This window comes from Vulpes lagopus, chromosome 10 (genome assembly GCF_018345385.1).
Source record: "Vulpes lagopus strain Blue_001 chromosome 10, ASM1834538v1, whole genome shotgun sequence".
Classification (NCBI taxonomy): Eukaryota; Metazoa; Chordata; class Mammalia; order Carnivora; family Canidae; genus Vulpes; species Vulpes lagopus.
The window spans coordinates 68933877-68949189 of record NC_054833.1 but is presented as its reverse complement, the minus strand read 5'-3'; the positions used below and the strand labels follow the sequence as shown (position 1 = coordinate 68949189).

The 15313-nt window shown below is 45.8% G+C and overlaps 1 protein-coding gene across 1 annotated transcript in view; it reads left to right on the top strand.

The window, feature by feature from the left end:
- The first annotated feature begins 1361 nt into the window (after positions 1-1361).
- The window catches only part of USP22 (ubiquitin specific peptidase 22), a 46035-nt gene continuing 32083 nt past the window's right edge, over positions 1362-15313 (top strand). Inside the window, exon 1 of the mRNA XM_041771440.1 lies at positions 1362-1871. Within this exon, the coding sequence (XP_041627374.1) occupies positions 1701-1871 (171 nt within the window). The 5' untranslated portion in view covers positions 1362-1700. The remainder of the gene's footprint in view (positions 1872-15313) is intronic.

Genomic DNA, 15313 nt, shown 5'->3' with positions numbered 1-15313 from the left:
TCTGTCACTATACAACCCTATTACAATACCATTAACTATTCCATGCTGTATCTTTCATCCCCATGACTTATTCATTTTTTAACTGGAAGCCTGTACCTCCCACTCCCCTTTACCCCCTTTTGTGCAACCCCTCCATCTCCCACCCCTCTCTGGCGACCACCAGATTGTTTTCAGTATTTATGGGTCTGTTTCCGCTTTTATTGCTGGTTCGTTTTTTTTTTCTTTTTTTTAGATTCCACATATAAATGAAATCATATGGTATTTGTCTTTCTCTGTCTGATTTACTTCACCTAGCATAATACCTTGTAGGTCCACGCATGCTATCGCAAATGCCAAACTCTCATTCTTTCTAACTGGTGTAATATTTCATGTATTGATTGACACTTAGGTTGCTTCCATATCTTGTCTATTATAAATAATGCTACAATAAGCAGAGGGGGACATATACCCTTGAGTTTGTGTTATTTTCTTGGGGTAAATACCCAGTAGTAGAATTACTGGCTCATGCACTGTTTCTATTTTTAATGCTTGAGGAACCTCCATACTGTTTTTCCACAGTGACTACGTCGATTTACATTCCACTCTGGGATTTTTTTCTTATTGAAGTAAAATTAACATAAAATGTTAGTTTCCCATGTACAATACAATTTTTCAACAATTCTATAGATTTCTCAGTGCTCATTATTTTAAGTGTATTCTTAATCCCCTTTATTTCACCCATGCACCCACCCACCTTCCCTTAGGCAGCCACCAGTTTGTTCTTTGTTTTGTTTTTCTTTTTTTTTTTGAGTCCGGGGTCTTGTTTGCTTTGTTGTTTCAATTCTGCATGAGTGAAGTCATAGGGCACCCATCCTGGGATTCTCAAAGTAGGACATGGTCTTAATCATTTCAATGCCCAGCAACTACCAGACAGGCCACAAAGATGGGAGAGGCCTGCAGATGAGGGCCTCCGGTTGCCACCCAGACTGAGAGCGATCCAGGGAAGCACCGCCTGGGGTGGGTAGGCCCACGCTGGGGCTCGGCACGGACGGGAAGGCCGAGGGAGACTGCACCGATTTGCAAGACCCGGCCCATTGCTCCGCCTCTTTGCGGCAGAGCTCGGCTGGGTACCCAGACGGATACCCCGCGCCACCCAACCCCCGGCCGGCCCCCACCGCCGCAGTTCAAGAGGGAGACGCGGCAGGGTGGTGGCCAGCTTCCCGGGCCGCAGCTCTGCCCCCGGCGGCCTGCACCCACGGCTAGCGACCACCGCAGCGGGCGTAGGCGCGGGGGCGGGCCCCGGTCGGCTCCTCGCCGCCGCCGAGCGCCCGGGCGCACTCTGCCGCGGAGCCTGCGGGCGCGGGGGGCGGGGGCGGGGCCGGGGCCGGGGGGCGGGCCCGGGAGCGGCCCGAGCCTGCGCAGTGCGGCGCCCGCGGCCGGCGGGGGATGACGTAACCTCCGCCTGCGGCTTCGGCGCCCCGCCCCGCGCCGAGCTCCGCGAACCCGGCGAGCGCAGCGCGGGCGGCGCCTGGCTGGCCGCCGCCTCCCGCTCGGCGTCCGCGCAGCCCGGGCTTTGTCCGCCGGCCCCGCGGCCGTCCGCGCTTTGTTCCGGCGCCCGTTCCCCCCAGGCCGGGGCGCGCCACCGAGCAGCCCTCCGCGCCGCGCTGGCGTCGTCCTCGTCCCCCTCGCCGCCCCCCGCGCGCGGCCGGGCCTTGCCCCCCATGGTCTCCCGGCCCGAGCCGGAGAGCGAGGCCATGGACGCGGAGCTGGTGGTGACGCCGCCGGGCTGCTCGCACCTGAGCAGCTTCAAGGTGGACAACTGGAAGCAGAACCTGCGGGCCATCTACCAGTGCTTCGTGTGGAGCGGCACGGCGGAGGCCCGCAAGCGCAAGGTGCGACCCCCTGCGTCCCCGGCCGCTGCGGGCGGCGCTGGCAGCCGCGCGAGGCCCCTCGTTTGCAGCGCTGCCTCGCGGGGGGGGAGGGAGGGCTTGTTAGTCTCCTGCGGACCCCTCCCCGGCTGCGCTCGCCGGCGGGGTTGGGGGGCGAGCGGGCGCTTCTCCTTTCTCAGTCCCTGCTCCCTCCCTCCTCCGTCCCTCCTTCTCCCTCCCTCCCCCCTTCCTCTTCTCTCCATCTTTCCCTTCCCCCTCCCCTCTTTCCCTCTGCTCCGTCTTCTCATCCCCTCCTCCTCGTCCCCTTCTTCCCCCTCCCCGTCCTCCCCCCCTCCCCTCCTCCCCCTTGCTTCCTCCTCCCCCTCCCCCACCTCCCCCTCCTCGTCCTCTCCGTCCTCTCCGTCCTCCCCCCTCCTCCTTCCTCCTCCGCTCCTCCGCGGTCCTCCCGCGCCCTCTCTTCCCCTCCCCCATCTTCCTCCGGGCCCACCTCCGCTGCGGGGGTGGGGCCGGAGCGGGGGCGGGGCTTGGGGCGTGCCCAGTTCCGGGGTGGGCTGGTGCTGCTCTGGGAGGGGGCGGTTTTCTCTTCCCCGGCGGCCGTGGAAGCCTGCCGACCGCGGAGCGAGGTGTCCGACGTTCCAGCGCTTGGCCTCCCCCAGGAACCCCCCGGGGCGGGGATGGGGGTCCTGAGAAAACGTAGGACAGAACGTTGAAGAGGGACGAAGACCCCGGGGCCTCTTGGGTGGTCCGCTGTGGGGTCAGCCCCTTGCCACCATGCTGAGCGCCCGTTACTCCAGAGTGTGCATTGAGGCTTCCCTGGGTCGGGATCGGGGGCCGAACCCCGCCCGGCTCCGGGTCCGCGGGAACCAAGGCGGGGAGATGGCGTCGCCCTGGCCTCATTTCAGATTCGGACGTGGGTGGAGGGGTGAGCGGTTGGAAGTGGAGCGAGTCCGGCCACTGCTTGCACCTCTACCTGGAAGGCCGTTCCGCTGTCAGCGCGGGGTGTGAGGGAGGATCGCTGGTAGCTCCCGAGGCGTGGATTTAAAAGGTGGGTTTGCTGGGAAGGTGGGACACTGGCGGGGCTTCTGCGTTAAGAGGCTCCAGGAAGAAACTGATCACCTTCGTGAGACGTTGAGGAAATTACATTTAGTGTCATATTTTTCAGCTATACATCCCATTAGGCTCATTAGTGATGTGGAAATCAAGATAACCATATTCTTATCTGAATAAGTCTTATTACAGGGTAACGCGATTTTGCAGTTTAGTGAGGTTGGGAGGGGTGTTAGTCTCTTTCCACCTTGAGTAGCCCTTTTTTTGAAAAGCTAACATCCACTGAGATTGTAGGGAATGTTAAGCATCAGTTTTCTTTGTATCAGTAATGGTGTTGGGAAGCATTACCTCTTGAATGAACTAAACATTGGAAGTGATCTATTAGGATCAGAGTGAGATTCTTGCTAATGGAATTGTGTGCTCCTAAAAAAATAGCCTGGTTGAAACCGATGCTCTTCAGGTGATAATCTTGTTACTACTCCATATTGTTAGTTTATAGTTTATTGGTTGAGATTTATATGGTGTGTGTAAGATTCCTCTCCACGTTGGATTAAGTAAGAAATCCCATGCCTTTTTTTCTCACTGCCTCCCCTTCCCCTGTAAATGTTTAACAATGCTTAAGGAGCCAAGTTTAACCCATCATTAACTTTGTCTCCTTTCCTATTTTAGTATATGTGCTGCTGAAGTGAGCACCTTTGTCTCCTAAAGGAAGCAGTCACTTTTCCTTTTGCTATGTATGTCTTGGATTAATCCTTTAATGTCAGTTGCTTAGTTTGGAAGCTGTTGAAGCACACATCTCTATTATTCACTTGTGGGAACTTGAGCTATTGACAGACAAGATGTGGTGACAAATGCTTACCTCTAAAAATCAGACCTGTCAGTGTTGCAATACCTCTTGGCAGTATACCAGCAAGTTCTTCATCTTTTATGCTCCAGATTTTCGGGGATAGTCCTTTTTTAATCACTTGGGTCCTGTGTAATGGTGTATCTAGCACTCTCTAGTGGCCTAGCTAATGAACAGTTGGTTGGATAAATAGTTTAACTTGATGGTTAACAATGAACAATACGTGTTTGGCAGTTTGTAGGATTCTCAGTAGCTCTGTAGGCTTAGTATATTTTTGATTTTAACAATATGAAATTTCCTACAAAAATATTTCAACTCAAGTTATAGTCTTTGTAAATAAAGGTGCCTTTTGAGGTTGAAGTTTCAGCTACAATGTAACCATAGAAACAAAGCCCTGGATAAACAGGAGTTAGAACTTTGTCTAAGTAGAAAAGGGTTATGATTTTGTATTCACTTTTGATTCTTCTTTTGGTAGGCACAGAGTGAGAAGAACATGATCGGATTTGATAACTTTATGTCCAATTTAGGCTTGAATTGCAGTAAATCTTGTGTACTACTGAATGTAAAAGTGCTACCACAGTGGCATGTGTTGAATAGAGCAAATATCTTACCATTTTAGGGTGTGAAAAAGAAACTGGCAGTAAAAACATTGAGAATTTACAGTGCTACTGGTTATTATGACATAACATAGCCTACACTGTATTTTGAATATATAGATCCTTGGAAGGTGATATTTTGGTGATTTTTTTTCAGATTTTATTTATTTACTCATGAGAGACACACATAGAGAAGGAGAGAGAGGCAGAGACACAGGCAGAGGGAGAAGCAGGCTCCACATAGGGATTCCAACGTGGGACTTGATCCCAGGACTCCAGGATCATGCCCTGTGCTGAAGGCAGGCGCTAAACTGCTGAGCCACCCAGACGTCCCTTCAGTGATATTTTTTAAAATATTCACTCCTCTTTTTTAAAAAAATTCTTTGTGACTCTAAAATTTTGCAGCAGCTTGTCCTCAAGATACAGCCCTCTTTGTAGCTGTAGTAACTTTTACCAAATATACTTGGCCACAAGTGAAGAAGAGGTGTCAAACATACTGTAATTTTGGATTGTTATAGTTCTGGTTTAGTTTGGTCACTAATCTGGAGGGCAGGAAACTGCTTTCGAAGGTTTCTACCTGAGGCACTGAATTTGGGGCCTAAAGCGAGCCTTTGGGTTGAAATTCTTATTTTGTTTGAGAAAGGGGCTAGAGAGAAGGAAATTTACCTGGGAAATAATAGATAAGAGGCCAGAGGGCTCGAAGATCCAGTAATTATACTTTTAACATTTTGTTCTTTTCTACATTTGTGATCTTCACACCACTATTTAAATGTGGAATGGGTATCCTTTGGAAGAAAGTAGAATGATTCCCTATTTTTTTAGACCTCTCATTCTCCAGTCTAGAGTCAAATTCGAATTCTGGGTTTCTGTCTTGACGAATTGAAATGATAATTGTCCAAAGGCCATTAAATAGGTGTCACACAGCGAGATAATAAATATCTGCCTTAAAATTTAAAGTATTTGTAGATGCCCAATGATAATTCCTACACTTAGGGTAGTTAGAGCCAGAACTTACATAAACCATTGCATAAAATAATTCTAGATGCTTAATTGTTGGTCAGTTTTACGAGGAAGATTAAAATGCATGATCTATGTATTAAAACAATTGCAAAGCGACATTATGAACATGTTCTTAATGTGTAAAAATTAAAATACCTTATAGGCTTATAGAATATATAAGGTGAGTCTTTTCTGGCCATACACAATTACTGTCAAGATATGTTTATTGCCTGGGTCCTTCAGATTTTTAAAAAATTATATATGGACACCTGAGTGGCTCAGTCAGTTAAGTGTCTGTCTGCCTTTGGTTCAGGTCATGATTCCAGAGTCCTAGGAATTGAGCCTCAATAGGAAGCCTGCTTCTCCCTCTCCTTCGGCCTGCTGCTCCACCTGCTTGTGTGCGCACAGGCTGTCAAACAAATAAAATCTTCAAAAAGTTTTTTGAGTATATGTATGAATAAAACAAAGTTACATGATTTTATTTATGTAAACATACATGCTGTGTATCTTGTTTTCCATTTTTCACCTGTTGCCCATGTATATAGATCTGTTGAACTGTGTGTGCAGTTAATATTCCGTTGGATAGAAACAGCATTGTGTATTTTCCTTTTTTTCAAGCTTTCAGTTTGGAGGATTTGCTAAGAATTCATATAAGCCTGGTAATCAGTTTAAAGTAATAATCTTAGGCAAGTAATTTTTATGTATATTTTTGTTGAGGGAGTGAAATGTAATTTGTCTACTTTACATCAAACTTGAGACACCTTTAAAAAGCACACTTTTATTTATGGACAATTGTAGGAAGGGAGGTAGCCAAAAGGAGACAAGTACAAAACTAAACATGAAACATTAAAGTTGAAGATAGTATAATTTCATAGGGTAATGCCCTTTGATTTTGAGTCTTTACAAAGTGAGAAATACAGATTGTTAGCCTGTGGGCACTTGCCTAAGATGAGAGTAGCTCTAACAGTGAGGGCTGTATAAATGTGGCTATTGTGTGGAAAGGGAAATCCTTGCAGGAGGAATATGGTCTTATTTCTCTTGAGTCAGTGGTCCTTTGCCATGTGTTTTAGAAAAAGATGTACTGGTCTAGGACTGCACTGTGCTGGTCATCTCTTTATATGTACTGCTTTAGTTCTGGAGTCTGAGAGCCTCCCTTGAGATCTGAATGAATCTCTTATATTTTGAACTTTTTAGCAGAAATCATCATTGGGGAAGAACAGTTCTGCTGTTACTTAGACAAAATACCTGGAGTGACAGGACAGATTGGCAGATCATAAACTGAGAGCCATGAAATATCCATGTGTTGCTGGCTTCACCACTGAGACCGGTTAGTCCTCATTGACTCAGCCTGGCACTTAAGCATGACGTTGAAAATGCTGCTGAGCCCACTCTGGGTTTTTTTTTTTTTTTTTTTTTAAGTTGTTCATTTTTTGGATGTTTTTGTTTGTTTTTTTAAAGTACATTTTTTTCTTTTCAAAATTTATTTTGAGAAATTAACTTTTGCCTTATTTATCGATGCTTTGAATCTTTCAAATCCTTACAACAAAACATACAATTCAACTAAGCAGGGGACAGGTCATTCCAAGTAAAAGATCCAAAATGGAAAAAAATTTTTCTTTTGAGATAATTGTAGATTGATGTGCTATTGTAAAAAAAAAAAATACATGGAACTTCCTGTATTCTTTACCCAGTTACCGGAATGGTAACCTCTTGCAAACTGTAACAGTATTAACAACCAGGATGTCAGCATTGATACAGTTCATCTTTGACACAATGTACCCATTTTATTCAGCCCCCCCCCCCCCCCCCAGTTCCCCTGATTATTATCCTCTTATTGTTACTGTGGTACCTTTTGTCACAACTAATGACCAAGCTTGATACGTAGTTATGAACTGGAAGTCATAGAGATCATTAGTTTTTTCCCTAATCTCCTTTTTTTAAAAAAGATTTTTATTTATTCATGAGAGACACACAGAAGCAGAGACACAGGCAGAGGGAGAAGCAGGCTCCATGCAGGGAGCCGGACATGGGACTCGATCCTGGGTCTCCAGGATCAGGCCCTGGGCTGAAGGCTGCGCTAAACCACTGAGCCACCTGGGGCTGCCCATTTTCTTTTTCAGAAGCCCATCCAGGATTCCACATTACATTTAGTTGTTATGTCTTTGTAGGCTCCTCTGGATTGTGACATTTTCTCAGATTCTCCTTGATTTTGATGACCTTACCAGTTTTAAGGCATAGTGCTCAAGCATTTTATAGAATGCCCCTCAATTTGGGCTTGTCTGATGTTTTCCTCGTGGTTCAGTGCTGTGTTTATGGGTTTTGAGAAGACTAGAGGTGAAGTGCCCTTCTCAAGTCCTGTCAAGGGTGGTTCGGTCAACATGACTTAACCGCCATCGGTGGTAAACTTGACCACATGGCTGTTGGGCTGCTCTACAATACAGTGACTGTTTCTCCTTCCTTCCCATGCTGTCCTCTTTGGAGCACAGTCACTGTACAGATGACACTTAAGGAGTGGGCAGTTACATTTTACCTCCTTGAGGCCAGAGTATCTATAGAAATTACTTCGAATTTTTCTATATGAAATATTTGTGCTTTCTCACTCGTTTAGTATTTATTCAATCTTTTATATCAGTGTGGATTTATGGATTTTTTATGCCCTGGGTTATAATCCAGTATATTCTGTTTTGTTGCTTGGACTGTTCAGCTTTAGCCAATGGGAGCTCTTCAGTTGTCTTCTGTATCACTTGGGCATACCCTTACCAACTTTTGTTTGGCTTATTGTTGTTTTTGAGGACTTCCTTACTTTCTGCTACTGTAAGAGTTTCCACACTTATATTTTCTGCCCTGGTCTTAGAATCTGCCATTTTACTGAGGGGCCATGGTTCCTTTCACTGGAGAATGGAATTAGAAAATATGGTTCGAGGGGATCCCTGGGTGGCTCAGTGGCTTAGCGCTGCCTTCAGCCCAGGGCGTGATCCTGGAGTCCCGGGATCGAGTCCCACAACGGGCTTCCTGCATGGAGCCTGCTTCTCCCTCTTCCTCTGCCTGTGTCTCTGCCTCTCTCTCTGTGTCTATCATGAATAAATAAATAAAATTAAAAAAAAAAAAAAAGAGGGATCCCTGGGTGGCCCAGTGGTTTAGCACCTGCCTTTGGCCCAGGGTGCGATCCTGGAGACCCAGGATCGAATCCCACATCGGGCTCCTGGTGCATGGAGCCTGCTTCTCCCTCTGCCTCTCTTGTGCGCGCTCGCGCGCGCTCTCTCTCTCTCTCTCTCTCTCTGTGACAATCATAAATAAATAAAATAAAAAAAAGAAAGAAAAGAAAATATGGCTTGAGCAATGGCTCTGCTTGTTGATACCAGTGTTGTGGCTTCTAAGCTCTTGGGAGAGTTAAGAACAAACGTGGGAAAAAAAAAAAAAAAAAAAAAAAAAAAAGAACAAACGTGGGTATACTAATGCTTGTACACACAAGTCTCTGGTTATGCATCTCCACCCCTATTAAAGTATACCTGAGTTCATAGTGCTGTCTCCAACTCTAATCCAATACTACATGTATCATTCTAGGCTTCCCCTCTTGCTTATCTGTAACTTCTCTGTCCAGCAGAGTCCAACTTATCCTCCATCCATGTACTTGCCTGTTTATTTTCAGTTTACTTGTATAATTGTATAGGGCCCAAAGGTAGCCCCCCCAGCCTTCAAAAATGTGACACTTTGGCATATTGTTTATTCTGATATAAAAGTTCTTAAAGGGACCTCTGGGTGGCTCAGTTGGTTAAGCATCTGCCTTCAGCTCAGGTCATGATTCCAGGGGCCTGGGATCAAACCCTGTGTGTCGGGGTCCTTGCCCATCGCCTGCCTGCTTCTCCCTCTCCATTTGCCTGCTGCTCCCCCTGCTTGTGCGCTCTTGTGTGCATGTGTTTTTTTTTCCTCTCTCTCTCTCTGTCAAATGGATGAATGAAATCTTTAAAGTTCCTTAAAAAAAAAAAAAAAAGGGCCCATGCAAGAATACTCTGATCCTCCTTTGTGTCCAGAAAGCAAGAAATAAATCTCCCATGTCAAATGTGCCAGGAAGTAAAGAGACATTCTTATCACAGGGAATTTAGAACCTAGAAAACTATATAACCTTTGTTACTTTTTACCAATTTATCACTTAGCCCAAAATCTGTGTAGAATTCCTTATTAATTGAAGCTCCCGAACATAAGTTTTTGTCCTGTTGATTCCTCTCAGATTTATTGTCTCTTTGTCCAAAGAGTACAAAAACTGCCAGCGTTAATTTCTTTGGGCCTTGATGTCAGTATTGGTCTCCGTATGAGCATATTTATTTTATTTTTTTTAAAGATTTTATTTATTTATTCATGAGAATACACAGAGAGGAAAGAGAGGCAGAGACACAGGCAGAGGGAGAAGCAGGCTCCATGCTGGGGAGCCCGACGCGGGACTCCATCCCGGGTCTCCAGGATCAGGCCCTGGGCTGAAGGCGGCGCTAAACTGCTGAGCCACCCGGGCTGCCCATGTGAGCATATTTAAACTTTGTAATTCTTAGACCAGCTGGAAGAATCTTGAAGGGTAGAGGAAAAATTTTCCTAACAGTTGTTTCAGAATTTTTAACCTGCCCTGCCTTGGGAAGCAGTGTTATCACCTGGCTTAGGTATGGCTCCTTTTGCTTTTAGTTTTATATCCTCCACTCATTTCCAAGTTATGTAGGCAGGTTGTCCCATGCCCTTTACGTAAATGAGAGTTATCTCGTACATTTATTTGTAATACAGTCAGATTCTTTTATCATGGCTTGAGCTGCGTCCTGGCATCCTCTGACTGCCTAACCAGTTATTTACAGATTTGCATGTATTGTGGTTTGCCCTTTGTACTGTGAAAGTTCAGAAGATTGGGTGAATGGGTGGCTCAGTTGGTTAAGCTTCTGCCTTCAGCCCAGGTCATGATCTTGGGGTCCTGGGATCCAGCCCCACATCAGGCTCCCTGCTCAGCAGAGTCTGCTTCTCCCTTTTCCCTTTGCCTGCTCGTCTCTCTCTCTCTCTCTCTCTCAAAAAAAAAAAAAAAAAAAAAGGGTTCACAAGATTAAGTAGAAAGTACAGAAACTCAGTTTTCAGGGTCTGAAGTGACCTACCTTACAGATATTTGAGGCTAGCTTCTTGCCTCTCATCTTATGTTGACTAGTATCTGTAGCAGAGCATGAAATTAAACCAGAATCAGTAGCTTTTATTATTACTTTTTAGCAGCTCTGGTAAAAGATTTTGGGGAATAAAGTGGGAAGTGCAGGTTAAAATGAAGGTTTAGGGTAATCTGATCACTCCCTATACACACTTATAGTTGACAGTTGGAAGGTGGTGTAGAATTTCTTTATTTTTTAAAGACTTTATTTATTCATGAGAGAGGCAGAGAAGCAGGCTCCATGCCAGAAGCCCAATGCAGGACTCCATCCAGGATCACACTCTGGGCCGAAGGCAGGCGCTAAACCCCTGAGCCAACCAGGGATCCCCAGGTGGTGTAGAGTTTAAATTGAGAACAGCCCAAGGGAGGAAAAAAAGTAGCCTGAGGCAGTCAGTCCTGGGGGGGGGGGTTGCCCTTGTTTCTGCCCAAAAGTGTGACCTGACCAGGTCCCCAAATCTCTCTTGCACTTATTTCTCATTTATGATCATAGTGCTTTACATTTACATAACATTTTATATTTTATAAAGCATATCTTACAGAAAATTTCACTTGGTTTGGGTACTCATGATACACTTTTCAGGGAGGGTGGCAGGTAAGTCTCATCCAAGAGCACTGATGTAAACACTAAGTCGGCCTTGAAATTAGGTTACTCTGAGTCTGAAGTTTGGGCTCCCACTAAATTATTCTGGAATGTTTTGCAATATCACTGAGTAATTCTCTAATATCAGCAGATATTGACCCAGTGCTGTACAAATTAGACTTAATTCTGACACTTAGTGTAAGATCGCCTAGGTTAAGGAGTTTACTTCTGCATGCAGCACTGTTCCTGCTATACACACTAGTCACAAGTCCAGGTTGTCATCTGTGCTTGCAACTGGTTAGGATCCCTTCTTTGGGTCCAGTAATTTGTTAAAATGGTTTCCAAAACTCAGGGGAACATTTACTTAGGTTTACCAGTTTATTGTAAAGGATATTCTAAAGTGTACAGATGGACAGTCAGATGAAGAGGTACATAGGATCAGGTCTGGGAGGGCCCTAGGCACAGGAGCTTTCTCCCAGTGGAGTAGAGGTGCATCATACTCCCAAGTCATGTGATATAGGAAGATATTAAGCGTTCGAAGCCAACAGACAAAAAGAATTGAGATGTTTTTGGTGCAAAGGTTTTATTAAAGCACGAGGACAGGACCTGTGGGCAGAAAGCGCTGCACTGGGGTCGTGAGGAGTGGCCTATTATATCCTTTCAAGTTGGGAGGGGATTAGGGCCAGTGGAAGTCTCCAAAAAATTTTGGAAGCAAAGTTTCCAGGACCTTGAGGGGGCTAGCTGCTATTAGGAAAAGGTCATTTTTTAATGTCTAATAAAACCTGAGTCATGAGACCCATATATCAGTGAGTCATAGGCTTGGGCGGTGATTGCCAACATATATCTTGGGGTGTAGAGATTAAAAAAAAAAAACTTTTGTAAACTTCCTTTAAGATTTTTTATTTATTTGAGAGAGAACGTGGAGGGGAGGGGCAGAGGGAGAAGCAGGCTCCCCGCTGAGCAGGGAGCTGGACTTGGGAAGACACAGGGCTTGATCCCAGGACCCTGAGATCATGACCTGAGCTGAAGGCAACCACTTAACTGACTGAGCCACCCAGGTGCTCCCAAAGGAACTTTTATATGTTAAAATATAAAAGGATTTCAGGATCCTGGGGGTCAGGCTAAGATTGTCTTTTGCCCTTAGCAAGGTATTAACATGGAGGCACCTGAGTTCCTAGAGGAAGGTCACTCTGCCTGTTTCAAGGACTTGTCAGTGGGCTGTGAATAGTAAGGAAATTTAATAATTTCTTTTCTGCTTTTATTTCCCACATCACATGGATGCATTAACCAACCCAGAAGCCCTCTCGACCTGTCTTTTAGCATTTTTATGAAAACTTCATTACACCGTTATGACTGATTAAGCAGACAGTTAAACCGTTACACAGGCATGATTGATTAAACTACTGTCTGTTGGAGGGGGCTGAAGGTCCACCCCTCTCTCTAGTCACAGGGTTGGTTTCCTGGAACCCAGACCCCATCTTGAGGCTGTCCAGAAGCTTTTCAAAAATCATCTCATTAGCATAAACAGACCTGGTTGAAAGGGACTTGTTTGAATAACAAAAGACCCCTTTTTCAATCTTCAAAATTCCAAGCGTTTTGAGAGCTTTGTGCTTAGAACTTTGAAAAGTAAGGCCAAAATATGTACTACTTATCAGTTATGTCACTGCCACTTTTGTACCTGGAGGGAGTTGGACGGAATCTATTTTAGTTGAGATTCAAAGGCCTGAGTGTGGCTTTCTGAGGTTGGGGAATTTGAGATTAATTTATTTTTTTGCCTTTTAGTGCCTCAGTTCATGTAGGAAATAGAATGTTTATCCTGTCCCTTTGCTTATATCAGAGTCCATGATGGTATAAAAGTATTTTGAGCCTCGAAAAAGTCATTGAAGATGGGCAGCCCAGGTGGCTCAGCGGTTTAGCGCCGCCTTCAGCCCAGGGCCTGGTCCTGGAGACCCGGGATCGAGTCCCAGGTCGGGCTCCCTGTATGGAGCCTGTTTCTTCCTCTGCCTGTGTCTCTGCCTGTCTCTCTGTGTCTCTCATGAATAAATAAATAAAATCTTTAAAAAAAATTTCATATAAAAAGAAAAGAAAGTCATTGAAGAGAAGCATGACAGGTATACTTACCTTCTTACAGTTGTCAGATGTGACTAGACCAGTGGTGGTGGGAAGTGGTGGGTAATATGGGACGTATGCATTAGCTCTGCAGGTGCTGCCTCATGGTTGTCATTTTCTTTAAGCTGGAATCAAAATTCACTGTACAGCTGAGTCATCCTCGACTTCAAGTGCCTCTTCTGTCCTTGCCCTGTCCTTCTTGGGGTGAGGAGGAAGATGGGGAAAAAAGATAATAGAGATTAGGGTATCCAAGGAAATATTGTTAATATTGAGGCCGAATGAATGGACTTTCTGTGACTTTCTTGCACCATGTAAGCTCAGAACTGTTTGTTTTTAAAAGTTTTTATTTAAATCCCAGCTAACATTCAGCATGATACTAGTTTCAGGTGTAAAATAGAGTGATGCAGCAGTTCTGTAAGGACTCCATGCTAATCACAAGTGCCCTCCTTTTTTTTTTTTTTTTAATTTTTATTTATTTATGATAGTCATACACAGAGAGAGAGAGAGAGGCAGAGACACAGGCAGAGGGAGAAGCAGGCTCCATGCACTGGGAGCCCGACGTGGGATTCGATCCCGGGTCTCCAGGATCGCGCCCTGGGTCAAAGGCAGGCGCCAAACTGCTGCGCCACCCAGGGATCCCACAAGTGCCCTCCTTAATCGCCCATCCTCCCATCCACCTTCCCTCTGGTCACTGTTGTGCCCAAGATTGCGAATCCGAGAAACCACCAAGGAGCCAACACAGATGCAAGCGCACGAGGATTTATTAGCAAGCTTGAGCTTGGGTCCAAGTATACCCGATTCAGCAGAGCAGGGACTTGGACCCCGAGATGGGTTCCAGCTTAGTTTTATGGGCTGGTCTAGGGGACCTCCAGAAGGCGTGGAGGAATTTCTCAAGTTCTGTTTACATTCTGATATGGGGCTTTCAGGGACATTGAGCTCTGTTCTCATTCTAATATGGGACTTTCTGCCACTGGCTTGGGCTCTGTTGTCCTTCTGATACGGGATTCCCTGCTGAGGACATTCTGCAGTTTTTCCTGTAAAGTTGATCTCTTATTCACAGGGGCCTAAGATGGCTATACTTGTGCTAATGCTAAACTTGAGGTGGAATGGCCTTAATTTTTCTCAGCCTCCACAGTCACCACCAGTTCTCTATAGTTCAGAGTCTGTTTCTTGGTTTTCCTCTCTCTTTCCTCCTTTGCTCCTATGTTCTGTTTCTTAAATTCCACATGTGCATGAGATCTGACTTCATTTACTATAATCCTCTCTAGCTCCTGCCACGTGGATGCAAACAGAGCTGGTAAATCATTGGCCTGGCTGCTTTTCCTATGCTAAGAATCACAGCTGTGTTTCAGGATTTACTTGCAGGCTACCCGAATCAACTTGAAGTAATTTATAGGAGAAAGGGCTTTAATACAAGAAACCACTGTAAGGGTCCAGGAGCAGTAGATTCTTGGTTGAGTTTTCTGGAACCCCTGCCAGCCTCCAGAATTCTGTTGCCTCTGCTGAGCCAGGAAAGTTGCCAGGGTTGCCTCCCCAACAGGAAGCTGCCTGGGGAACTGAGGGAGGAACCTCGCCAGCCCTGCGGCACCAGACACTCCAGAAAGCAGCCACCCTGTGCCTCCCCAGCTCACTCAGAACAGTAGTGTGTGATACACGGGTGTCCTCACCTTTTCAGTGCCAATAGGAGGGGGTTGGAATAATAACTGACACGAACTCTATTCTTTCCTGCAGCTGCTTTAACAAGTGCCCACAAAGTGGGGGGTTTAGAACAAGTTCTAGAGGCCAGAAGCCCAAAGTCTGGTAGGTAGGACCATGCCCCTCCAGAAGCTCCTGGGGTGGAAGGCTTCCTGGACTGTTCCAGCTCCCGCCACCCCCCACTCTGGTTTCTGCCTCCTTCACCTGGCCTTTATTCCTGGGTGCACAGTCTCTGTGTCCCTCTCTCAGGGACACTCAAGATGGCATTTGGGGCCCACCCAGATCATCAAGTATAATCTCATCTCTACACCCTTAACTTGATTACTTATGCAAAATACTTTTTCCAAATAAGATAGCATTCACTGGTTCTAAAGATTCAAACAGGGATACACATTTTGGGGAGCTAGC